This window comes from Chelonoidis abingdonii, chromosome 8, assembly GCF_003597395.2.
Source record: "Chelonoidis abingdonii isolate Lonesome George chromosome 8, CheloAbing_2.0, whole genome shotgun sequence".
In the NCBI taxonomy this organism is placed as follows: domain Eukaryota; kingdom Metazoa; phylum Chordata; order Testudines; family Testudinidae; genus Chelonoidis; species Chelonoidis abingdonii.
This window is the reverse complement of record NC_133776.1, coordinates 27,202,858-27,230,488: the sequence shown is the minus strand read 5'-3', so window position 1 is coordinate 27,230,488 and position 27,631 is coordinate 27,202,858. Positions and strand designations below refer to the sequence as shown.

Sequence of the window (27,631 nt, the reverse complement as noted above, 5' to 3'; positions counted from 1 at the left end):
GTAGTAACTTTGACAAATGAGAACTTTTTAGTACCAATCTCTATATTAGTTTATAGATTAAAAAAATAAATCTGTAACTCCCAATCCTGCAAACCCTTAATCACATGATAGATCTTTAATCACACAGGTAGTAACCTTTCAGTTAAGAGAGACTGATGTTCATGTAAGTTAAAATTTGGGGAGTAGCTCCTCAGCTGCTGTAAATCAATTAACACCAGTTTTGGATCTGGCCCTTCAATAACAGTACTTGGAAAAAATGTGAGAGGTAAAAATGATGATTGCCATTCCAACATTTTAAAATAAATTAATTCATAATTTTTGTGCTTTTCTGCCATTTTTGGGACCTGCATCTGGAGGAGATCTATCTCCTTATATGGAAATTAATTCTCTTCCCCAAACTCATCTCAGGATTGCCAAATTGCAATTTAGAAAGTTGTAAGTTAGAAGCAATGTAGAATATCATCCGGAGTGTCATCATGCTCTGAACATTTCCCAAGCTTGTCTGAACTATAATAAGAGTTTAGATCACCACAGCTTCCTCTTTTGAAAGATCACTTCACTTCTCTTTTTGGAGACTTATTTCTTTTCTTTGTCTAGGGGGGAGAGTTTTCAGAAACCCAGCCAGATCAATGATGTAGCAATTTTAGACCTATTCGTGCATTGTTGACTCTTCAGTTACTTCCAAAACATCAAGGAAGGTTTTCTTTCGATGACTTTTACATCACAATGAATACTTGCCAGAGATGAATTAAGACCAGTGAAGACAGATAGATAAATAAACAATGCAGGGACCTAAAATGAATCTCAGAGAAGAGAGTGCTGCCATGAGAATTATTTTGGGATCTCCTTCAGAGTGCTGGCTAAGATCTACTGATCTACTTGGTTGTGTCCTAAGCATACTGCACTCTTTTCCCATTCAGGAAGTTCCAGAAGGCATGGTGCCTTAATGGCATAATGTGACCCATAACATAAAGGAAACTGCTGAAATTTGGAGTTCAAGTCAGTGGATCTTCAAATTGGAGCATTTGGTCAGAATGTGTTTGTTAAAGTTTTTCTGACATTTTTGTTTAAAAATATTAGCAGAGTGATAAACCAAATTCTTCTACAACAGAGGGCTGTTCTCCTCCCAGGACACCCAATGGCACTAACCACAGTCTGAACTAAGAGCCATTTTCAAAATTTAAAAAGCCCCAGAAAGCATCTGAAAGCAATAATAGGCCAAGCAGGTTCCCTTTGAACTTTGAATGGAAAAAAAAAAAAGAAAGAGGAAAGAAAAGTTACAGCCAAGTTACAAACCCATGGAAATAGGCATTGGGATTTAAGAAATTTCTCATTTGTCACAAGTTTCCTGATGGAAAATATTAATTGTTTGAGGACCTGTACTGGATAGGTCTTCACTTTGACCTTAGAAAACTTTCACAACAGAGGAGAGAGCAGAGCTTCTTTCCCTCTGATAACATTCACTTGTGAAGTAACACCACCATGTCGATGGCCCTTCTCAAAAGTTACATGGATGTTGATGTTTCAGTGAGTCCTCTAGGGAACCCTGGGCAGTCTCATGGTTTACTCACATTTCAGCCACATCCCACGTATTCAGTGGCACAAAACAGGAGAATCCTGTTCTGAAGCAATGGCCATTTGAACCAGAGCTTTTACCTCTGTCCCTGCTCAGTTCTTTACAGATCCCCATTCATTCCCTGCCCTTGGAGCGTTCAATAAATAATCCTCCACCCCTCCCTTCAAGTCTACTCTCTGCCTTCCTGTTCACGGATTCTTCTCCACCTTTGCTGTCTGTTACAAATAACAGCATTATGGCCTGCTTCAGCAAAACATTTAATTTCTATATGCTCAATTAGTGGAAGTAAATTCCTTACTAGCTTTTGCTAAAGTGAAATAAGAGTGTCTACAACATAAGGGTGTTGGCTGCATCAATTTAACTAAACAGTTTTTAAACTGATTTAGTTGAATTGCTACAATTTTCTTGTGCTGCCAAGCCCCTGGTTACATGTCTGTATTAAATCAGCCCAGAAATACTTAGGAGTTTTTGTGCTGTCTGCTTGCAGTGGAGCTAGTGCTGCATTGATCTGAGTGGAGAGATGTGGTGAAGTTCAGAATGAGAAAGCAGAATGGAGGAGAAGTGCCTGGAGGTGTTCCTGCCTTCTCAGACTGATTAGACAATTCTGATATGCCACAGTTTGTTCTGTTGGACTCAGGGAGCCATCTGTACAAAGGAGACTGGCTATTTGTGTTAAGTGGAAAATAGGACGTTGCTAGTAATTCTGCTACCTCTGCTATTTTCATGCTTCTAAAAGCAAACAGTCAGTCTGCTAGTTAAGCCAGTTTTCTGTCCTTCCAGTGGATTTGTTGAGACATTTCAAGACTGTGTTCTTTTTTTATCCAGGTGCGTCCCATCTTTGGATATTTTTGTTTTGTTTTGACTGTGATTCAGACTATATCTGAGTTCACTTAGTGGTTCCTCTACAATTATATACTAACCTTCCTTTCTGTCCTTCACAAAAACAGAAACTATTCTTATAGAATCTGATTTATTCTTCTTGTAGAATGTAAGGACATGAACTTACTTTGGTCTGGCTTCTAGAATATCTAGCTTTTGCATGTGAACACTCAGTGGGCAAATCTTTCCTAGTTAGCACCTTATTGACTATAAAAATACTCTGCTGACTTGTAAATCTTTGCATGTCTTTGATCCTACTCAATGAAAAATGTGTTTTATCTGTACGGCATGTACCTGGCTGTTCTTTAAGTGAATTTCTTACTATCGTTTCATATCATTTGAAATTATATGATTATAGACAGGTTTCAGAGTGGTTCATGGCTTAGCTCTCTGCCTTTGGCATTGTCCAGTTAAAAAAAAAAAGATGGGATTTTAGGGTCAGAACTGGAAAATTATTTGTTCTGTTTTCAATTTTAAAAATATATTTTCAGAAGTGATGTGCTACTTTGTTCATTAAGTTAACACACATGCTCTTGGAAGCTTAAATTAAGCATGTTCTATAACTAAAAGCTTTTATTCCTTTAACTACATTCATAAAATGAAATTAAAACTATCTAGTTTTAAGACAGATATGGAACACAATTGTATGCTATGCAATCCATAGGAGTCCTTGAATCAATGCGAATATCCCTGCAATAAAGCTGATGATTGTTACTCGTAAAAGGATCAACTTGAAATGTTTTGGAGGTTGTGTTTGGTTCAGCTAATCGTGCAGAAGTTTGGATGTTTAGCTTGATTTAACCATACCAGTCAGTCTGGAAATCAAGATGGAGATTTCATGAAATTAAATTTTCCCAGGAGGTTAACAATATATCATACATTTAGCTGAAAATACCTTGAGTAGAAGCCTGCCCCCTCTCTGTATTTCTGCTTCTGGTCCTGGCAGAAATCAGGAAGTAGAAAAGAACATGAAACAGAAAAGGGAAAAGTAAGGAAAGAGTTGACTGAACTTTTCTGAATTTCAAAAAAGTTTGTTTGGTTTCAGTGTGGATCATTTTAAAATGTATCCAAACATTGCAGATCTGGCTGAATTGATGCATCGAACTCTTTTGAGCTGCTGCTTCTTATCTGAGAGAGAGAGAATTTTCTCATGACACAGTGCTTTTTATTTCCAGAAAAATGTAACCCAGAGATCATTGCAGATGTTAAGGGCATACGTACCTAGGAGATCTAGCATAGCTGTGAAAAAATACAGCGTTTTTTACATTTAAAATGTGCTGTAGGTTGGTAAAATCACTACTCAGTGTAAAGAAGCAAACACAAGGAAACTATTAGATATGGCCTGACATCATCAGTTTGGTAGAATAACCGCCTAAATATGAACATAAAGATAAAGAGAGTCTCACTTGTGGCCTTGACTATAGAAATATGCGAGATGCACAGATGGCAAGTCTGCCCCCAAATGGAGGACTTTGTGACAATGGCCAGACAAAATGTATGCTCCGAGCTGGCAAATTCACAACAGTGCTGCTATCACCCTGTAATAGAGCCACTTGCTCACTTTCATGAGCTGTCAGTAGGAGTCTTAGATGACATCTGATAGAGGTTTTAAGTAGTACAGCGAGTTGAAGTGTAGCCTGAGAGCCAGTGTAGATGAAAACTAAAGAACACTATTTGTGTTGTTGTAAGGATCAGAATCAGACTTCCTGAGGAAATTCTAGTGTTCCAAACTCATTGGCACCCACCTTATAAGGAAAATTCTATCTGTTATATTAGTTTTGTTCAGTGTGCAAGTTTACCTGCTTGAGAACTTTTGCATTTTCTAAAGGCTTTTGGAAGTTACTATGTAAAACTCATTGCTATGATGATTATTGGTCATGATTTGTAAAGAGCTGACAATAAAACTAAAGTTTGAATGTAATTCCCTTAAATTTAGGATTTGCAAAGTTATTGAGAAGTAAACCCAATATTTTGGTGCAATAAATGAGAGGAGGTTACTACTTAAAGAAGTTACTGTTCTATTAGTAGGGGTGGTACATCCAATGAGGGATTTTCGTAGTTTTTGGCATCCAATGGAAGTTTTTGTAATTGGAACAAGTAGTTAGGGTGTCTGTTCTCCTGTGCCAAAAGGAATATCTGGATTTCTGATTCTTTAAGCTTTTGTTTTGATTGTCGGTGAGACCTCTGAATGCTTTGGCTGCACCTGTATTGTTTTTTCTAAGATTATCTACCTGCTCTTAGTCCTACATGGTATAAAAAGGGGATTGGTTAGCTGAAAGACTGTGGAACATGAGGGAGGTTCAGAAAAAACAGACTGGGTTGTTGTGTGTTTTCGGTTGCCCTCTTGTGTTAAAAGGATGGAATAGCTGAGAGACTTCATTAAATGCTGTATTTCTGTTGATGCTCATTGCTGACATAGCTCTATGCAAATATATATAAATGATAGAGGTAATAGTATGTAATGCAGTGAAGCCAAAAATGTAGCTGTGGGATTGATCTCAAAGATTAGGAAGGTCATTTTGACAATAATTGTAAGTATTTAACTTAATCAAACAATCCTTAACAAATAGTTCACTTTAGAAATGTGTTTTACAGTGAAGCAGTTTTGACCTTGGCTTATTGTTTTAATTATCATTCAAGATTAACGTCATAAACACATTTTTTTCTAAACTAGTACACGTTGATGAGTTGGACCAAATGTAGTTAATTATAGATATCAATGGATTGGGACTCTCTAGGTTTATTCATCTTTACTCAGGCTCTTTTATACCACATTGGCAGTATAAAGGGACCTCTCAAGTGAGTTCAGTATGTGTTTGCGCTACCAGTTTTTGTTTTTGAAAGAGTTCCCTGAAAATGCTGACTATATTTTACACCTTCTCTGTGATTACTTTTCTCAGGTCAACAATGTCATGTGATACCCAGGCACATTAACTGGTTTTCATTTAATGATGCTGCAGGTATGTCGAGAGTATCAGCGTGGCAATTGTAATAGAGGAGAAAATGATTGCCGGTTTGCTCATCCTGCTGACAGTGCAATGATCGATACCAACGACAACACAGTTACTGTCTGCATGGATTACATCAAAGGGAGGTGTTCACGGGAAAAGTGCAAATATTTTCACCCTCCTGCACATTTGCAAGCCAAGATCAAGGCTGCCCAGTACCAGGTCAACCAAGCTGCAGCTGCCCAAGCAGCAGCTACTGCAGCTGCCATGGTGAGTCCCGAAGACACCTTCAAAATGTAACACTGATGATAAAAAATGATTAATTTATTAACTATTCTTGCTGAAGATATGTTTGTTCAGGTATCCCATTCACTACACAGTGTAATGAGCTTTTACAGCATGTGATGCCAGATCTACTCTTAAATAGTTTCAGACAAAATATTTTACTAATTTTTGGCAGCTAATGTATGCAGGGGTGTGCGTGTGCGTGTATGTATACATACATGTGTGTACTTATATGTAGATTCAAAATATGTATCTATCTATTTATACAGATAGATATAGATAGTGTGTGTGTGTATTGCTATAAATCTCCATTTATAGGGATCATCATTTCTGTCTTTAATTATATCCATATAAATTACCATTAATGGTATTCCTGTTTCTACACTAAACTTCGTTTTCCTCTTCTTTAATCTTGGGGGGGGGGTTGTACCACCAGTAATATGCTTAAAAATTACTTAATTTAAAAAATAAGATCTGAAACTACTTAAGAGTAGGTTTTCAAGCAAATAGACTGTAACATTATTTGAAGGAGATTTAATCATATTTTGTTCATCTTAAATATTACGGTGTGGATGAATAATTGCACAATTAGGGATGCTTGAATATGGCTATTACATGGAGTAGGAAAACATTTGAAGGTATTAGAAATTAGTACAAACAGGCTATTTGCTAAAATGTATTCTTAAAGTAAATTTTTAATGTGAGCTAAAACTGATTTTAATGGGTCTAGTCTTTGTTCTTTGCTTAGCTGTTAATATTGTTCTATATTTTTACATAACTAGATGATATGGCCATTAAAATATTACTTCATGTAAAACATGGTTTGATATCCATAGCATAGTACAATAACCACGAGAGAGACCTTTTTCTGTGTTTGTTTATGGATACTTGAGCAAAAATACAGAAGGCAGACTCTCTTTCTCTCTCCTTTCACTCTTTTCTGTTAGATTATCTTGTTTGTAATTAACTACATAGAGGTTGTATCCTCACAATAACAACTTAGTAGTGCCTTTATTGTGCATGCTTAGTCTTGTTATTCGTTGTATATGGCATTCCGATGATTTGTTTTTTATTTGTTTTTTCTCACCTACCCAAAAATGCACTGCTGCCCCCATGATGCACCTCTGCTTGCTGTTTATGTTAATGCGCTTGAACCCCACTGGCCCATTGCCATCATGTGCTCGCTGCCTGCTAATTAAGACTCAGTCGGCTGTCAAATCACTGAAGCGACCCCTCGAGGCAACCTTTGACCTGGTACTATGACCTTTCACCTTTTAGCTTGGCATGTAGCTTTATTGTAGATACACTTTTTTGTATTAATTTGTAAAATATTGAAATACAATGGAAAACTGAGTGTGGTTTCCTGTTCCAATTAGCGGGAAAGAATACAATATACACATAAATGTATATGCCAAACAAATGTTCCTAAAGCGCAGCAGTCCACATTCAGTTTAACCACCTTTTAGAATGTTGTAAATGAAGTACTCTGAGGATATTAAAGAAGTATTTATTACTGTATTTTTATGTATCTGTTTGCTTGGCATGGCTTAGTGATATTCTTATGTAGATTTAACGTTTGTAATGCAATGTTAAAGTACCAGCATGCTTTGGTACATTTTTGCATGTCTAGTTAGACTTTGGGAACTGTGGGTATAATTTTTATTATCTTATCTGTTTCATTCACTCTGTGAGATTACTATTAACATTGCTTTTATTTGTCAATCCTCATGGAGCTAGCAGTGCAGCTTTCTTTTTTCCCAATATTGTTGCTTCTTACTGAAAACCTGAAGCTTTATACAATATTTTAGCACATTATTATAACATGGAGCTCCAATACATTTACTTATACTATTTTATTGTTAGACTAAAGTAATGCTTCCTTTTAAAGCTGTTACCTTGCCTTTTACTTGGTAGTTGAGTCTACTCTGGTGCTTGCTTGCTCATGGATAAACATGGTGCTGCCTGACTCTTTTTTGTCTTCTACTGATTTTTCTTTTTCTTTTTTTCTTTTTTTGGACTGGACTTTATTTTTTTTATACTCATCCACCGTTTAGGGAATTCCTCAAGCTGTACTTCCCCCATTACCAAAGAGGCCTGCGCTTGAAAAAACCAATGGTGCCACCGCAGTCTTTAATACTGGTATTTTCCAATACCAACAAGCTCTTGCCAACATGCAATTACAACAGCATACAGCCTTCCTCCCACCAGGTAAGTATCTCTTTAGTCTTTGTAGAGCAAAGTATGCCACAAAATTAGTGTTCAGCATTTGTAATAAACTTCTAAAGGTATCTGTATTGATAGTCATTGATATATGCCCAGTTGTAGTAGGATGTTTTTTGCTTAGAGTGAGGAAAGGAAGTCTAGGAATTAAGGTGTTCGTGATCAGGTAGGATCTTGTAGAATGCTGTTTCTGTGTATGCTTGTCTTGGAAGCTGAGTAGATGTTCTCCAATCTAATATGAAAATCAATATTTTGGAAGCACATGATCTTTCATTTCAAAACAGATTCTGAAATCTGTTCTCTTCTTTCTCCTTTTCCTAATTAATACTTTATTACACATCTATTGAGCTATTTTGTATTATTTCTTTTTGCTGTAAGACCCCTTTGCTTTAACTTATTTAGCAACAGTATTTCTGAACCATATCACTTTGTAAAGGGTGAAGTTTTGAATTTTACTTAGTAATCATGAAATGCAGTTACATTTCATGTTGGCATTACAGCTGAACTAATATGGAAGCACACTGAAAGTGTACCTGTAAAAGAAATCAGGGGATCAGACATCAAAATGTTTCTATTAATTTCAATGTGAGCAAGATAGAACTCTCAGTTGTTTTTAGTCAAGAATGATAAAATGATGCCTAATATTTTAGTCTGATTGTTGCAGATCCCAAACCTGCCCCCATTACTTCTAAAGAAATCTCGCTGCAGTCAATCTTTGTTGTGTAAAGTCTACAGGATTGGATCTATAATAAGTTTGTATCACTACTTGCTTCATAAAAACCAATATTTCCACTTTGTTTAAAACTCTGCTATAAATTTTTTAGTTAAATTGTGAAAGGCAAATTTTAACTGCAAAGATCTAGCATTTTAAAAAATGCAGGTAACAAAAATGAGAACACTGGCTATCAGAAACAGAAAAATCATTTCCTAACCATTTTTGACGTGTTTCAGCCACATCAGCATGATTGACTCTTACTGCTCCATTTTTGGTGGTGTGGTCTGTCATTCAATCAACATGTATACATGTAATCTACACATATGTAACAGCTACATGAAATGAGGTATAACTTCTCTGGAGCCACTGAAGCCCATTTGGCATCTAGAGTCCGATTCAAAGCCCACTGAAGTCAATGGAAAGACCATTGATTCCAGTGGTCTTTGGATCAGGCCTCTATTGCACATATTTAAAAAAGACGTTTATAATGTATTTACATAGTAGACAATCACAGTCCATCTTGCAGGCTTCACATATTTTAAAAGCTCCCCTGATCTTGGTGCTGTGCATCGTTGGTAAGGAGCCCCTCAGAGTCCCTTAAATCAGGGGGGGTTTGGCACCTTGGTACTTTCAGCCCCCACAGAATCGGGCCCATTACCATCAGGATCATTAATGTCATTTGTATAAATAAAAATGCAATTGCATCACATAACTGAGAGGGAACGTCAGTAATTAAATGGGGCCTTTCTCGGTCCTTGCTCAGGCAACTTCATATTGAAGTCAGTGGGCATTCAGAGGGGACAGGCTAACAGTTTCAGGATTTAGCCTGCACGGGCTATTGTACCAATTCTGCTTTTCATTTTTTTATTAAAAATTGCTGTTAAGGGGCAGACTAGCACCCTTTTTAGTTTTCCATTGTTCTGATGCCGTCTGATGCAGAAACTTTAAAACATTATTTCCCACTAAAATAACACTTTTTGCTTTTCCTTGAGGTCCCCAGTTTTTATGGCGTTAAAATTAGTTTAATTCTTGTTTGTGCATCATTATCATTAGTGAGGTCAGCACAGCTGTGGAAATAGTACTTTTCAATCAATTTCCAGCAGAACCAGGAAGGGAATTTACAGGATATTTTTGGGAGGTTCACACAACAGTCCCAGTCCTGAGAGGTGTTGGATGCTCTCAGGCCCGTTGTCTTGACTTCACATGGAGTTGAGGATGTCCGACACCTCCCAAAAGGCACTTGCCACATTTCACAATTAAGTCCTTTAGTGGGAGTTGAGGGGGCTCAGCTCCATTCAGGATTATGCCCCAAAGAGTAATAACTGGTTTTTTTTTTTAATTTCTTGATGAAATTCACCAGAGAGAAGAGGACCCAAAGGGCAAGACTCTACCCAGGACTTGTACATTAAGGATGTATGTGGTCTGGAGGCCCTTAGATGAGTCCTCTCATCTGGACTGAATTTCATATTTGGCAGCAATGTTAGATTTGCGTTTCAAACATACCTAGACATCCCCTCCACATTCTAGAGCTCAGAGTCAGCTGTCTTGCATGGAAAGGTGCATGGAGGGGAAAAAAGGAGATACATGTAGTACCTAAATCTCCAGGTGCTTCCACGCTCTGTTCCCCATGGTTAGAGCTGCACCCAGACTCGTGTGGGACAGGGTCTGTTGGGGGTGCGATCAGAACATTTTAGCATACATCCCTTGTGTCTCACACAGATAACTACCCCTACCTTCACGGGCTTTGGAAAATGCATGCTGGAATGGCAGCTCTGCCGCCCTTTAAACAGGTGCAGCACATGCTTCCCCTCAGGCCTGGCCAGTGTAAAGGATGAGGCCAAGATCTTACTGCTCTCCAGCTTTTGTCAGGAGTTGCCACCAGTGGTACTAATAAGGAGCAGTGGTGATGCTCCCTGTGAAAAGAACAAGAAGGTGAAGGTTCCTGGTACCCCCTCACTTTCACTTAGGCACAGGGCAACTCACAATCTAGTCCTTAATTTGTACCTGTTTAAAGCACAATAGGCCAGAATTCAGCTGTAATAATTAGGGCCCTACCAAATTCACAGCCATGAAAAATGCAACACAAACCGTGAAATCTGGTCTTTTGTGTGTTTTTACCCTAGACTATACAGATTTCATGGGGGAGACCAGTTTTTTCAAATTGGGGGTCCTAACCCAAAAGGGATTTGTGGGGGGAGGGGTTGCAAGGTTATTTTAAGGGGACCACAGTATTGCCCCTGTTACTTCTGCACTGCCTTCCACAGAGGCAGGAGAGCGGCAGCTGGCAGCCAGAGAGCGGCAGCTGGTGGCTGGTCACCCCACCAGCAGAAGTGAAGAAGTAAGGGTGGTAATACCATATCATGCCATCCTTATTTCTGCGCTGCTGCTGGCAGTGGTGCTGTCTTCAGAGCTGGGCTCCCAGCCAGCAGCCACTGCTCTCCAGCTGCCCAGCTCTGAAGGCAGCGCCACTGCAGCAGCAGCGCAAAAGTAAGGATAGCAGTTCCCCAAACGCCCCCCCCCCCCGTCATTCCTCCTCCTCTGGAGTCTAATTTTGCTCCCCTTGAAATGTTAATAGGAGCAGGCTCCGTAACACTAATTCTTCATTCAGATTGAAGCACTCGTGTTCTCTACTGATAATCTGGTCTATGTGATGCTTTCTAGATTTAATTGAATAAAAAAACTGAGTGAAACAGCAAATCAGGAGTAGAAAATATGTATAATGAGGAAAAGGAACTGCTTAAAATCCCAGTGAAAACAGAGAGTATTCATCAAAATTACTGTATTCTCTCTAGACATAATTTATCTGAGAAATTATAATCAGTTAAATTAGCACATGCTTGAAATCAAATGCTGCCTTGTGCTGCAAAGCCAAGGAACATTTGAACTAGCAAATTCACTATTCATGCATTCTTATTAGTAAATCAAAGCTTTTGAAGTCAAGATTAATATTAAGCTCATAGCAAAAGTGATTTTCATTATTGGCAAGTGGGTCCTACTGCATTTTGTCTTCATATTTGCAAGTTATTGTACCCTAGCTAGTATTTTCATCGCTGCCTTATATTCATTTGCTGCAAATCTCTCTCAAAACTGTGTGTACTGGTTATAACATTAATCATGATGATAACTCAAACTAAAATTTAAGGTGAAAGCTTTACAGTTATATTTTGGAGAATCATTACAAAAAGCTAACTCTTGTTTTCAGCATGTAGACTTAATTATGCATGGAATGATGTAATATACTAGGTATAATAAAATATGTAAAACATAATAAATAGAGCATTTGTACATGTCTAACAACATAGAGTGGCACAGCTTTCAGTTATACTCATGCAACCTCATTGACATCATGGAGGTCGTATGAGTGTAATTCACCTGTGAGTAAAGCAAGCAGGATGAGGCCTTTCCTTTAAATAGCCCTCCTTTTAAAGATCTTTCATGAATAATTACATTCTTTTTTGTTTAATAGAAACAGTAAAATAATTAGAAGGATTAATTTCTCCAATAACCTTAAATGTGTCTTCTAGTAATAACAGGCATTAACTTCCATATTATCCCCCAGCAGTAATTATATTAATAACTATTTTATTTTGCCAAAAGACCATGGCTTTGGCATTGTGCACGCCGGTGCAACATGGCTTGTAAATCTATGCACCACATACCACAAACTAGGAAGATAACATGCATCACCATTCAGGCGCAATAATTTCCTTTTGTTATTGCCATATTGTATCCAGGTAATAGTGTGCAGTGGTGGTGTAGCTGTGTTGGTGCCAGGATATTAGAGAGACAGGATGGGTGAGGTAATACCTTTTACTGGACCAACTTCTGTTGGTGACAGAGACAAGCTTGTGAGCTTACGCAGAGCTGAAGAAGAGTTCTGTGTCAGTTCGAAAGCCTGTGTCTCTCTCACCAACAGAAGTTGGTCCAATAAAAGATATTACCTCACCCACCTTGTCTCTCTAAGGTAAGCTCCCACAGACAGTGTCATTCCAAGTCTGTTTCCAGTTTCATATGATCCCCATTTTCAGGACTTCGTTATTTAATTTATTTTAATTCATATCAGAGTAAATTTATCTAACAATATGATTAAATAGGGAAGAAAGTCTTTTTAAAAAAGTTTCAGTATGATGGAACATGAAGAATTGGGCCCTTTGTTTATAATGCTATAATTTTTAAGCTTCAAGTAGGAAACAAAAACCATGCAAATACTGATTTCTCAATATGGAGCTAGCTAAAATAAATGAGATTGCCAAAGTACTGGAACTTGAAAACTGGCAGTTGGGCATGGCTAAAAATGCAGTGCTTCTATTAACATTGATGGCTCTTTGGAGAATTCGTTTCTTATTAATTAATTATTACGCCTATACCCTGATATAACGTGACCTGATACAACATGAATTCAGATATAACGCAGTAAAGCAGCGCTCCGGGAGGGCGGGGCTGCACACTCTGGCGGATCAAAGCAAGTTCGATATACCGCAGTTTCACCTATAATGCAATAAGATTGTTTGGCTCCCAAGGACAGCGTTATATTGGGATAGAGATATATTTATCTAGTACAAAGAGAGTGACAGGCTACAAGATTGTCTCTCTCAACTGAACAATTATCTAAGTACTGTTGATGTTCTGCTAAGGTAAATGGGCCTACAGACCCGACAACATATGGTCAGTAAATGTGTGTCCTACAGTGTAGAAACAATGCCAGTCAGGTATGCTTAGCTTGTGCTGGGGGCTGTGTGGAAGACCTGTACTTTTTATCCTGCATTTAAAATACAAAATAAACAATGTGAGGAAAATCAGCGTTAAAGCTGACACTTGATCTTCAGCTTACCCCACAGTGTCTACATATTGTAAATAATACTGTATGCAAAATTACCACTGCCCTTACTACAGCTGGGCAAAAATTTAGCAAAAAATGCAGGTTCGGGTTGACTGAAATATTTCATGAATTTGCCAAATTGTTTCAATTGTTAAAAAATTAAAAATCAAAATGTTTGTTTAAAAGCTCAAAATCAAAATAAAATGCTTCATTTCAAACAGAACATGTCAATGGACCCAAGATGAATTATTTTTTTATTTTTTTGGAACTGCCAGTGAACTGAGAAACCATTTCTTCACACGATCCTAGTCCTAACACCTATGCAGTACCAAGACACATGAGATTCCTCTAGAGGGATTGGAGGAATAAAGGACACAAGACTAACTGTGGGTCAAACCATCCCTTCCTATAGGAAAACTCACACAAGGTAGCCCTGAGTGGAAACTCCATGAGGATCCATCCCCTCATGTAGTTTTTCTCCCCTATTATTCAGCTGTCCTGCTACAAATGTGGCAGATACACAGAAGAACTACTGGGGGGCAGGGCCATCTGCACAGATTCCTTGTCCTTCCACACCAGCTCTGGCCCTGGCAGGACCCCACCTCTTCATGGGACAACTGCAGAAAAGAGAACGTTTCCCTTAGCCTGCTCCAACTCTCAACCTGTGCACTCTCTGCTTCCTTCCTTCCTGAGCAGCATCAGAGACTGACGGGTTTAGGCAGGGAGAATTCAATGTGGAGGATCCCCTGTGCATATGGATTGGAGAACGGGTGAAACAATCCCACTCCTTCATTCTTTATTATCCTGCATATCTCCGTATAATCTTAGTGCTAGGATTAACATAATTTTGGGTGCTGGTTTACTCTGACAGTGTTAAAGATAAATAACATGTTTGATCATTTCCTCTAATCTTAATAAAATATAGTTTAAAAGAAATACATATTTATTTTTATGCTAACAAAGTTTGTCAGAAAGATAAAAAATGGATGAGATTAAACTTGAATTTTGAAATAAGCCTTCAGTCCTCTTCTAGTAATATTTTATAGACAAATGAAACTATATAGAAATAAAGGCAAACAAAATGTACCAGCACACAGTTCAATCAGCTTTTTTCTTCACTTAAGACTAGTTCTAATTGATCACTGTGCTATTGTATGATTTGACTGTGCTGACAGTTACATGCCACTGTTCCCATAATAACAATTTTTCTTCTTTGTTCAAATGAAATTTTCTAATTACACGTGTGATGGGTTGTTTTAATTCTTTTCCCTTTTCAAATCCACCTTCCTGTTGCAATGCATGATGGGCAGGCTCAATATTGTGCATGACACCCGCTACAAGTGTTGGTAGGTGCCAGCTTTGTTTCTTGATTATCTTAAACCTGTGGTGCAGCTCACAGACCCTCAAAATCCACTGCTAGGTTTTAACTTATAGCTCTTGTGCCAGTCCCATCCCCACCCACCCCCCATCACACCCTCTGCACTAACACCTGTCAATTAAATGCAGTTGTTTTATTTAATTGACATGGACACCTAGAAGTTGGATAGTAGTGTTCTGAATTGCACATTTTTCCTTGGTGGATTTTGATTGGACTATGAGTTTGTGTTTAGAAACTATCTTGTATTAAGTAACATACTGTATCTTAATATAAAATATACTTTCATTCAAACTGATTAATTTTTGTGTGGTAGATACTTGGGTTGGATTTTCTTGTTTGTGTTTTTGTTTAGACATAAAAATGTAAACATAAGGACATTTTAAAATACTTTTGTTGATTTCATATTGAAACAATTGAACTTGTTTGTGTTGATTTTCTTGATTTGATGGTAACAAGCATTTTTCCCTTTTTTTCCTCTTTCATTTCCCTTTCTCCCCTTCTCCCTGGAATGTTGTCCTGCTTTGCACTGTGATTGCATGTCACTCGCTGGCAATGATGTCTCGTCACATGGCTTATTGCTATGATAAATACCATGCTCAATTATTCTATCACATGTTGCCATGGTTCCCATACTGCTACACTCTTCTGTATGTTGGCTTATATGATTTTCCTTCTGAAAGTTCCCATGGTGCACGGTGCTACGCCAGCCACTGTGTCTGCAGCAACAACATCTGCCACAAGTGTCCCCTTCGCTGCAACAGCCACAGCCAACCAGGTTTGCTAATTTACAGCTTTGTTCCTTAAAAACAACTTGAAATTGGTGCTTTTCATGAGCATGGGGGTTCTGATTTTACTTCTTGTTGGCCTACACATTTTCTCTAAGAGCTGTAGCATAGCTTAGTAAGCTTTTGTCCAGGCTCAGAAGGTGCTACAGCTCCTTTTCTGATGCTAAAAATATTTTACATGAGACTTTCTGATGCAGTCTTGACATTTCATAGGCCATGTAGCTTATTTATGTTTTCATAGATCTAAAAAGACAGGCATAGTACACAGAATCCAATTTTTCTGTGCACATAAAGCCTACGGTTTTTTTGTATGCAAAACTCTGGTCAAAGCCAGTGGGAACTGTGCGTGGAAGGATTACAGGATCAGGAATTTAGGAGTCTGGACATGTTCTGAATCTCTTCAAAAAAACAAAACAAAAACATTTGTGCTTATGCCACCCAGAGGCACACTTGTAAATCTTTGTCTCAACTTGTGAATTAGTTAGGAGAGGCCTCATTAATTTTATAATGGACAAACTTTAACTAACTGAATGGCCATTAAAAACCTGAGTAAACTCTTTCTAAACTACCACTATGAATGTTGATGCATAAAATTAGGATGAAAATAAATGCTTTACAAGCTAAACCGTAAGTTAAACTTCTCCTTGCACTGCCACAAACAATGCTGTAAAGATAAATGTACATGGGTGCATCTCCCATTTACTCCAATGGAAACTGCACTTACATAAATGACGATGGAATTTGGCCTAGTGTTTGAGCTCAGTAGATTGTTAAAAATTCAGTTGTTTTATACTACATCATAGTTGGAACATTAAATAAATGTTTTTATTAAAGAATAAAAACATTCTAAAGACCATTTCCTTTCTCTTTTATTTAAATCTACCCAGAAATAAATTTTATGTCATACTGCAAATTTAGAATTCCTGCACATTTTCATTGTGCTGAAAACATAGCACCAAATTCTGTGCTAAGATGCAAGTAGTGCTCTCAATCAATTCACTGGGAGGCCCACAAATGCCTTTAGGGTTTTTTGTTTGTTTTTAAAAATGTCCTTAACTCGGTTTCCAGTTTTGTGGGGGATGTTTTGCATTCACAATTAATTGCAGGAGTAAATGCTAGTATTTAAGGCCAGGATTTTCAGAAGTCCTTACCTTTGACCTAACTCTGCTTCCATTAAACTCTGAGCACTTTTTAAAAATCCAGTCAGGTAGTTGGAGCTCTGAACAGTAGTACTTGTGCCTGAAATCTGTTGCGCCTGCGCCTCTGCACCTGCAGGCAGCTGCACTTGTAAAATAGGATGCTAGTTCTAGAAATAAGGAACCTGTTCCTGCAAAGTTTTGAGCGCTGTACATTTTTCATTGAGAGTTGAGAGCTCTGAGCTGCTTACGGGGTCAGGCCCCGAGCCTTAGTATTTGACCTGGAGTATTCTGTCGCTTGCTATGCACCACCTGTTTTGCTAAGCCAACTGTAAACTCTTTGGTGGCATATGCAGTAATTGGCATCTTAGCCATCATACCTGAAAATCACACTGGTATGATGATTTATAAGTGTGCACATCAGATTCCCGTGTGTTATTTAGATATTTAAAAAACTCAAACAATAATCTGGTCAATTTTCACAGAAGCTGAATGTAATTTCTCACCACATACCTCTTTTTGCTAGAGGGAAAAAAGGCTTAATTTTGTTTTTTGGTGAGTAACTAAGTCTCTCACAGATTTAGCCCAGAATAAGAATAATTTCATATCCCAGAATACTCATGGAGAAGTTATCATTCTTGTAAATAAGCGTCAGCCAAATAAATCTCCTGTATGTCAGACATACCTTAACAGCATGAGTCATTTACTGCACAAAATAATTTTGATTGTATAGCCTACATACCTCTAAGAATTGCTGGCGTGAGCAAAACCACAAAATGCCTGTTCTCTGTGTGAGGTACCATGCACTTGCCCAAAGAGATTGTAGGGAAACTTTCTGTTGCAGAATCTGACCATTTCATGCATATCCTCCCTGGATCCTCATAACACACTTTAGTAAAGTATTGCAGCCAAACCTCAATATATACATATATTAATTAATATATGTATATAGTATGTAAGCAATGCTGAAATTGTTTAATGCCACACAATGCAATGCGCATGCATGCAGAAGGTCTTAAGATCTGGCCCTTCATCTTCATTGACTGGTGTTGAAGGTCCTTGGTATGTTTCGACAGCACTATCCCTGATGCTTCTACACAGTTGGGTGCAACATCATCTCCTGCAGCAGTAGACAAAATGGTATGAGAAGCTTCATTATGCTTGGAGCACATTTCTGTGCAAGTTAGCAATGCTGTAAAACTGTATAAACATGACAGGTAAAGAGAGGGCATTAGAGGTGGGGAAAAAAACCAACCACTAAAAACATTGAATTTGTTTTAGAGAAATATTTCCACCCTCTCTTTCTTTTGCAGGTTTATGTATCAAATTAGCTGATGGGAAATATAACTTGTATGACTGTAAATAGCTGTTAACCTTGAAAAAATCAGTATCACATCATATTGCAGGGCTTGTTTTTTGGAACATAAATGCATCTTTCCACTTCCCAGTCCTGTTTGTGATGAAAGTTTATGTACAATTCCTTTAACATTTGTAATTCAATGAAAACACAATACTGTTTTCCCTCATTGTTGTCCCTATTCTGCAAGGCCTGTGTACATGCACTCCCACTGACTTCAATCTATATGCCACCCATTGGAGGGCTTGCAGAATCGGGCTCCAGAGAGATGGTTGACTTGTGTGCTTCTTTGCTACTTCTAAATATTATCTAGTGGTTTTAATTTAAAATGGAAAATGAGTTGATAAACTTTAGGAGCCATTGCAAATTCTGTTGACAAAGGCCAACATTTTGATAATTGTTCACTAGTTTAGGGTGCCTTCCTTTTTTGGTGCCAAACTTTGACACTTTGTACCACATTTTTATAGGGGAGGAGGTTCAGCTCAGCTCAACTGTGGGTCTTCACCCTCCGTGAAAACAGTGTACAAGGTATCTTAAGTTTGGCACCCAAAAATGGAGGCACCCAAAGTTAATGATAACTGTGCAGAATTTGGCTGAAGTTGTTTAACTGTAAAGTTTATTGTTTCAAATGATTAAGTGAAATACCCAAATCACAAAACTTTGTGTAGGCCAACAAAAAGGGCTCTTCTCAGTTACTGCACTGCATGAACTTTTGTAGATTTTAACTTCTCTTACTTTCTAAACAAACAATAATACTTATTTACATTGGTCAAACAGTACTTACCACAGTGTTTTTCAGTTTTAAGTTGCTACTTTAGCACTTCAGTTTACTTTAACTTATAGTATAAAGTCCACCACCTCACAGCTGATCCCCACTTTTCTGAACTGTTGTTATGTTCTTTAATAAAATGTTCTCTCTCTTGGTTGATTTGTTGCACATGTTATTCATTGTTTACATTTTTACCTATAGATACCAATAATATCTGCCGAACATCTGACTAGCCACAAGTATGTTACACAGATGTAGACATTTTGTCATCAAACAGTAAGTTTCCAATGTATTGCTTGCATAGTTTACATAGTCTCTTTGTGTATGTGTATAACTTAGCATTTTCGGGGACATACTGGATTTTAAAAAAAATAAAAGCTATGGAAAAATGTTATGAAAAAATTGATATGGGTTTCTTTGACATATAGAAATGATTTTTAAAAAGTATTACGGAAACTGACAAGTGTGTGTGTGAAATGAGTTGGTGATTTCAATCGACCCTAGTCAACAAAATCGCAAGGCTGCCACATCTGGCATTAACAATCACCTTTGCTGACACTCTCAGCAGACGCAAAGGGTCAAACAGGCAGAAAGCTGAACTCCCCTCTTCCCAGAAAAAGATCTCACAGATTCTGCACAGCAGCTACTTAGTAGCCTGTAATTTACAATACTTACCAGAGTTCCCACTACTCTACTTTTGAAGGTGATGTACGGGATGGTGGAGTCAATAATCTCTTCCCTATCCCACCTGCAACCATACCCTTTCTGCTAGCATATTTGGAGTCTGTGCAGAGACTCTTTTCATAATGTTAAACGGTGAGGAGATCATTCCTCAACCATTAGGCTTAAGTGATGTTGAGAATCTTGCTTCCAGCCTTCTGCATTTCACCCTTAATTATGTGTTCTGGGTCTTAAAACATCAGCCTCCCATTTTCAGGGGGCTCAGGATGTAGCGAACTCAGTTTCTTTTTATCTGCTGTGTTTGTCCCCTCCAAAAGATACAGCAGTTATCAACTTTAAATTAATGCTGTTCATACCCCAAGTACATGAAAGGCCTTTTGCGGAAGGGAGGCCCCAGGTTGTTAGCACTGACACTTACTGTGATGGGACACCAGTATTTGCTCTAATACCCCCACTTTGTTAGCTAGAATTGGAAACCTCCGGGAGCAGGAAGTGTCATGTTAATTACTGTTGACTCACTATGGCAAGTATAAGGAGGTGGAGTCTGATAAGCCACCTCTACCCCGCTGATTTAGCAATAATTGACCTGCAGCTCCCTGTAAGGTTCCAACACCTTCTAACAGGGTGAAGTAACTGGAGAATGCTGCCATCTCGTTAGAGTGGGCTTCAGCTTCTAGTGCCATCTTGCTGCCCTGCTGGGGAAAGTAACCCTGGGACCAGCCAAGCTTAGAATGGGGCTTATATAGTATTATTTTGGAATAAACTCTCATTAATAAAATCAGAGTTTATTAAATGAGAATTTAGGTTTTGTTTGAGACTGGACAGAGGCACCACTAGCTGTTATGCCCCGTGGGCCATATTTGGGACAAGTCATTTTACTGAGAGTTGCTTTAGAAAGACCTATTAAATTGCAGTGTCTGCTATAAGCCAGACTCTGTAACTGAGAATGAAAATTTAGTCATCAGCCTAACGCAGCCTGTGGCTTCTCTTGAGCGCAGGTTGCCAAATTATGATAAATTACGTGTGGTATTTTTGTGAAATAGGTTACATAGTAGAGAGAGGTCATGCTGAAAATACAAGCTCAATTTCTACTTGCATATGTTTGGCTTGAACTACAGTCCTAGATATTATGTGTCAGATCCTTATAATTTAACCTTTCTTCACAAAGAAAGACTTTTACTTGACTTTACCCGTAGTGATTTTTTCCCCCTGATCTTTCTATGATGAAATACTCGTTTAAATTTATGATTTGGGCTGTTCTTTTTTATTTCTGTCTGATATAGTATCTTATCCAACTACACTAGGCTAACTTAATAGCTACAGCAAGTAAATATAGCACTTTACTCCCATCCCCATCCCACTATAGGAGTATTGTCTACTAGTCAGGTTCAAGCTGTAAAAAACTTATCATTCACTCTGTGATAGTTAGGTACCTAGTTGCCATTTTTATCAATGATTTTCATAGCCCCTTCATTGTAATCTTTCTTCAGCAGAGGAGGAAATTTATTCTTGACACTAGTTGATGATCAATCCTGAAGGAAAAGTATTGATACCCCTTGTAACTTTTATCCTAGCTGGAGTGATTTCAGATATTATTGTAGTCATAGTCCAGTCCTTTTTTAAAAATTCACACTAAGCTATTTGCCTTAGTGACTTCCACAGGTTAATTTATTATTGCATTAAAAACTACTTCCAGTTATTCCTCTCTCCTTACTTCTCTCCTCACCCAATTATATCATCTATTTAATTTCTCTTGATATAAAACACCACCTCCCCTTTTTCAGTTTCTACTCTTATTGCCATTTTCTGGCCTTTTCTATTTCTGTCACATCTTTAATGAAATGATGTGCCAAAACGGAATGCTTTATTGAGGTGAGCATGTACTAGTGATTTAATATATGGAATCACAGAAATTCCTTATTATTCTGTTAGGCCAATTTTTTCAAATTTCCAAACTTTCAAAAGCACCTAAGTAACTTAGGCCCAAGGCCTCAGGCACCTAACTCCCAGTGATTTCGATGGATCTTAATCCCTTAATGGCCTAAATTCTGTTTTCAAAATGACAGGTGCTTAAGTGTTTATGTCTGATTAAAAGTCACTGGGACTTTGGCTCCTACGTTGCTTAGGCACTTCTGAAAACATTACCCCAAAATCCTGGTCCCAGCAAAGTCGATGGGAGTACTGTCTACTGACTCCATATACTCCAGTGGGAGCAGGACATGACCCCTAACACAAAGCCAGTAAGTGAGTAGTATACTGTTCATCCTAAGCTTTTACTAGGGAGAGGAGGCTATAAAATTCAAGAGCAGGGGTTCTCAAACAAGCCGTCAGCCTGCACCCCCAAACCATGCTTCTCCTGCAGCATTTATAATAGAGTTAAGTATAAAAAATGTGTTTTTAATTTGTAAGGGGGGGGTTGCACTCCAAGTTTGAGAACCACTGTTCAAGAGCAACAGCATACTATTTTATTATACATGGCCAATGTGTATATTATGTCTAATATGTCTGCAAAGAAAAACTTTTCCATGAAGAAATTATTTGAGGGACAATCCTGTAGCCTTTTTGTAAGCAAAATTCCTCTTGACTTCAGTGACTGATTCACCTCATGTTGAGATTGCTTTAAGGAAATGAATGAAAATGCTAAATTCATTTTCTTTCTGCCTGCTTCCCTTTCTAGATCATACTAAAGAGAAAAGGACAGTGTGCTTGGATAGAGAAAAGGACACGAGCATTAGCCATAATGTATATACTGTCAAGCCACACACAAAAATTCCCTCAGCAGTAAGACATCCACATACTGCATGTTAACAAGATGAAACGACGACTTGGAAATCCACTGCACACTGTTGCCTATATACTTTGTACATTTAATTGATATTTGTGCTGAGGTGATCTTATTGTTTAAATCTACAACATTGTCTATCTTTTCTAGCACAGAGGTATGCCTATATATTTAAATATGCATACATAGTCTATTTCCTACATAATCATATATGTCATCTTGAAAAGACAGACTATGATGTAATCATAAATCTATTATGTATTGGTACGTCTGTAGACCAAGATATAATTTTTTAAAGTAAGTTTATTTCTTTCAAGGTTTACAAATAACAAAGGTGCACCTTGTATTTAAAATTGCCATTATAGATGAGAGCGTGCATGCACAGTAATTTTTGTTTAAGAGTAATATTTTTAATGTAATAGATTGTAAGAAGTGGTAAGAGAGGTATCTGACAGAGATGAATGTGCCAAGCAAAACCACAACTGTGTATATTTTAAAGCACATCAATGGCTTTAAGTACCATGTTGTTAAGGATTCTCATGAAGTGCCATAGACTGTACATCAAATTAGAGTATTATTTCTGCAGTGTTATTTTCAGAGCCACATTTTTGCTTATTTTGTTCGTACTATTCAGTCAACGGCACCATTCTGTTTCAAAACCAAAGCTGTCTCAGAAATGGCTGATTTAACCTATAATAAAAGTAGACAACAGAAAACCAAACTATCAATACAGATTAACGTAACACATACTGGACATATAAATATATATAAACTATTTTAAGGCATTGTAGTGTAAAATTTATGCATATTATACTGAATAACTCAATATACAAAAGGGAAAAGCTATTTCTGAGACACAATAACAAAAATGTTTGAGGAACTTACTTTGCTTCTATTTATAGCCTCTGTCAAAAGTCAAAAGACTATAAATGCTTTGCAGAGATGAATTTCACTTTTGCTTAAGTGTTTCATCAAAGTCACACTTCAAAATAGTGACTCTAAACAAAGAAGAAAGAAGCACTGACATCAGATGCATGATAAACCAAAATATGAAAAAATCTGATATGTTAATTAGCATAGAATTGGGTGGGTTAAATACCTGGGTGAGTTTTGTGATTTATTTTTTTTGTTCAGATTAACTGCTTATAGCCTTAGAAAGCCTTTACAAAATAATAATAATAAAAAAATAGATGTGCATTCAAGTTTTTAAGAACGGATTCATCCAAAGGAATTCCTTTTTGTGGTTTGGATGTTGCAGTTAGTAAAGGATATTTTTGCTCTGTTCAGCAAACTGCTGAAGTGGGGGCCAGGTCACTGGTAGTATAGCATGGAGTGGAAGAAGTGTGAGTTCAGTTATAGAACTTTCCATACTTCCAAGTTTACTGCAAGTTTTTATGCTTGAGAGATATGCTTTCTAGTATAAGAATGATGTGTTGATTTTACTGATTGTACTGTACATCTATTAAAGCCTTAGATTATTACATTACGGGTTAAAACCCATACCAATGTAATTTCAATCATGTTAAGAAAGTATAGATGACTTCACATGTTATTGTAGTTACTTACATTACAGAATTTTACTTATTTTTTCTTGTTAAAATGTAGTTTTTATTTCTCACATTTATTAGATCATTTTCATTTTCTATTACCAGTTGAATACCATTTCAGTTTATAGAATTTTGTTTTATTAGACTATACTGATGACTTTTTCAAAATACAAAAAAATTAAAAAAATTAAAAAGTAGGTTTTTTTCTTCATAGCATATTCAGTTTTGAATTTACATGTAGTGTCATGAGTATTTGTATTATTGTTAACTAAATGATTTATATTTTACTGATTTAATATTACAATGTAAGAACGTCAGTCATTGTTAGTTCTTGTCTAGTTTTCATTAAAAGAACAAAGATCTTTTATATGGATATCTTATAATTATATAATCATTGCTAAGTAAGAAGTTCAGTTGTTGCTATCGCAACAATCCTGGCAGACAATTGAATAATATTTTGATGATTTATTTTGTTTGTAATTAGTTATTATAAGAAAATCTAGTTCCTAGATATTAGAATAAAATTTATTTTCTACTGTATCCATTTCAAATGTTAAAATATTGTTTAAATATTTTTTGAAATCCCTGAATATCAGGCCTTGTTATAAATAAGCTGCATAATCAATAGATCAAGGGACTTTTTGTTGATAATCCAAATACTCAAAGTTTACGTAACAAGAATTAAAGCGTGTGTGCAAACTCTTGAGGGTTGATTATGCTGCAGTTTAGCATGTGGGAACGTATAGAGAGAAGGTTGACTTTTTGCACTTCTGTATATAGTCAAAAAAGAGAGAAACCTGTATAATAGTAAGATCTTATTTTGAATAAAAATGTCTATAATTACAAGGAGTTTTGTTAAGGCTAATAAAATGACAGGCTGAACAAAATTGCTTGCAAAAGTGGCACAGAGTTAGCACTCCATACCCCTTCAAAAAAGTTGCTTTGCTTTATGTGGACAGCTTGTAGTTTGCCAGGATTTTTTCAGCTGGAAAGATATGCCATCCTTCCAAGATCTCATGACTGACAAAAGCTCCACTGGTTCAAATCTGCCTGAAAATCATTACTTTAAAAAAAAATTTAAAAAAAAAGCAGGTACTTCAAACCATCAAGGTGAAATCATGGATTAAATATTCCGTACATCATTCAAAAACTACTGCATGTTTAAAGTATCAAAAAAAAAAAAATAAAAAATAAAAAAAAAAAAAAAAAACAACCAACAACTATATTAAGGATATATTCTATTCAAAGCAGTTTCTGACAATTTCCGTGGTTTATTGTTCACAAAACAAAAATCTTCAAAACAGATATTGACTTTCACAAAAATTAAATCATGAACAGGCAAACCAAACAGCACACTGTAGCTGTAGTTATGTGATTATTTTTTATTGTAATGGTCCTGTTCTTTTAGCAGGTGAAAAACAAAAAGCTGTCAGATGTTACCATTTGAATGAAAAGCACTCAAGAAACCATGTAATTACATAAGCCAAAGCTGGAAATAAAAATGATTAGGTGATTATTTTATCTGGAATATTCAGTATTCACACTGATTAATAATGTTGCACTTACTTGCAACCCTGCAACTTTCATCTGCTGAAAGGACAGATGTGCTTGGTTTTACTATTATGTAATCACAGACTTACTTTTTGCTTGTAGTTGCTGCAAATTATGTATTCTGTCCTGGGCTGCAATTTGTTTCCATGCTTATTTTATTATTACTGCTATAGTTGACCTTGCTGTATGGAAAAATAAAGTGAAATTGCCCTAATAAAACTTCTCTTTCTTAATTATATTTTTCTATTTCAGATTAAAAATTACTTTTATTTTGTTTTGTGTGCATTTTTAATGGATTCACACATTTGTGTCTGAGGGGGAAGTATTTACATGAAAGAGATTCTGGCTGTTCTCATATTTTTATTTTACAGTGTACACCATATTACATATGCAATACAGACCATGAAACAGTCTATTATATCCAAATCAGACATTTACAGTCCTTTACAGATCTGTCCATGCATTACTGAAAATTCATTTTCTGAGTTTCTGACTTTATAGATTCATAGATTTTAAAGCCAGAAGATACTGTTTTGATCATCTGATCTAACTTTCTGCATAACACAGGCCAGAGAGCCTTACCCAGTCAGTTCTGCAAAAAGCTCGTTACGTCTGGTGGAGCTATAGCATATAGCAAAAAGATACCCAGTCTAGATCTAAAGAATTCCAGTGATGGAGAATCCCTGATTCAGAAGTTCCAATAGTTAATTACCCTCGTGGTTCAAAATGTACACCGTATTTATGTAGCTTATTTACACTTTATCTGTGTACACCCTATTTACACCTTATTTGTTTAGCTTCAGTTCACAGGCACTTCATAAAAGCAAAATATTAAAAGTAGATTATTTCCCTAAAGAAGGTTATTTCTGCGTCTGAGAATTATATTTATTCAGGGAGGCAAAGTACTAAATGGTTGAGGATTTTGTCCATTCAATGTTGTACACATTGGAGACATGAAGCCATATCATACCAATCATTTTTGAGTAGCACACCCCTTGGGAAATTCTATTTAAAAATTGATGGTATTATACAGTACTGGTGCCCCCAAGAAAAATACCAACAATGTCTTGCCAGTTACCCATATAAGGGCAAATCCTAACTGTACCCCTGCGGGACCTTCCAAACTCTCATTTTTAATTAATTGGTTTGTTTTTTAATTATGTGAATTTTTGGCACCTGGGAACGGGAACTGATAGGACTAGCTACAGTCAAGCAGAATGTGGCCATTGCCTGTGGAATTATCTCCACACTTAGCTCAGCTACTACACCTCCATCTTAAACCCTCATCCAGATCTGGTCATGTATCACTTTGGGATATGGTCTGGCCGTTGTCCAACAGGGCTCCATCTTGCAGATAGATTCACAAACAGAGATTTCCACTCCTATGTGGAATATCATTGAGGATCCATGTGTAAAATCTATTTGCAGGATTCCACTCTCCCCCCCACCCCACCCTGTTTGTTAGCTGGCCAACCTGTGCTATGCAGTGTTATGTTCATGTTAGTCCCAGGATATCAGAGACACAGGGTGTGTGAGGTCATATCTCTTACTGGACCCACTTCTGTTGGTAAGAAAGACAATCTTTCAGCTTACACAATACGCAGACCTGAAGAAGAGCTCTCTGTAAGCTCAAAAGCTTCTCTCTCGTTCTCCAGCAGCAGTTGGTCCAATAAAAGTTAGGACCTCACTCACCTTGTCTCTCACATATGCTGGCATTTGAAAATATGTGAAAGGTGAGTTAATTTACCAACTATGTTGTTTAGCCCTGTACTAAAACTCCTGTTAACTCAATGCCAAAGTTTGGAAGTCTCAGCTAAAGGCAAGAGATTCAAAGATTCTAAAGCCAGAAGGGACCAGTGTGATCATCTAATCTGACCTCCTGTATAACACAGACCATAGACCTTCCCTGAATTAATTCCTGTTTGAATTAGAGCAGATCTCTTAGAAAAACAGCTCCTGCTAATTTTAAAAAATCACCGTTGATGGAGAATCCCCCACAAACCTTGGTCCATTGTTCCAATTGTTAATTCTCACTGTTGAAAAATGTGAACCTTATTTCTAGTCTGGATTTATCTAACTTCAACCGCCAGCCATTGGCTCTTGTTTTACCTTTGTCTGCTAGGTTGAAGAGCCCATTATCAAATTTCTGGTTCCCATATAGGTACTTACAAAGTGTGGTCAAGTAAACAACCCTTAAACTGCT

At 37.1% G+C, this 27,631-nt stretch overlaps 1 protein-coding gene across 40 annotated transcripts in view; it reads left to right on the top strand.

Moving 5' to 3' along the window:
• Positions 1-25,090, top strand: part of MBNL1 (muscleblind like splicing regulator 1) — a 194,156-nt gene extending 169,066 nt beyond the window's left edge. For 14 of the 40 annotated variants that reach the window (XM_075068442.1, XM_075068452.1, XM_075068444.1 and 11 more), the window contains 7 exons: positions 5,416-5,673; positions 6,889-6,942; positions 7,743-7,896; positions 14,753-14,788; positions 15,501-15,595; positions 19,069-19,143; positions 22,226-25,090. In XM_075068442.1, coding sequence (XP_074924543.1) covers positions 5,416-5,673; positions 6,889-6,942; positions 7,743-7,896; positions 14,753-14,788; positions 15,501-15,595; positions 19,069-19,125 — 654 coding nt within the window. In that variant the 3' untranslated portion in view covers positions 19,126-19,143; positions 22,226-25,090. The remainder of the gene's footprint in view (positions 1-5,415; positions 5,674-6,888; positions 6,943-7,742; positions 7,897-14,752; positions 14,789-15,500; positions 15,596-19,068; positions 19,144-22,225) is intronic. The other 26 variants (XM_075068467.1, XM_075068447.1, XM_075068449.1 and 23 more) reach the window with 3 other exon arrangements.
• Positions 25,091-27,631: the final 2,541 nt, after the last annotated feature.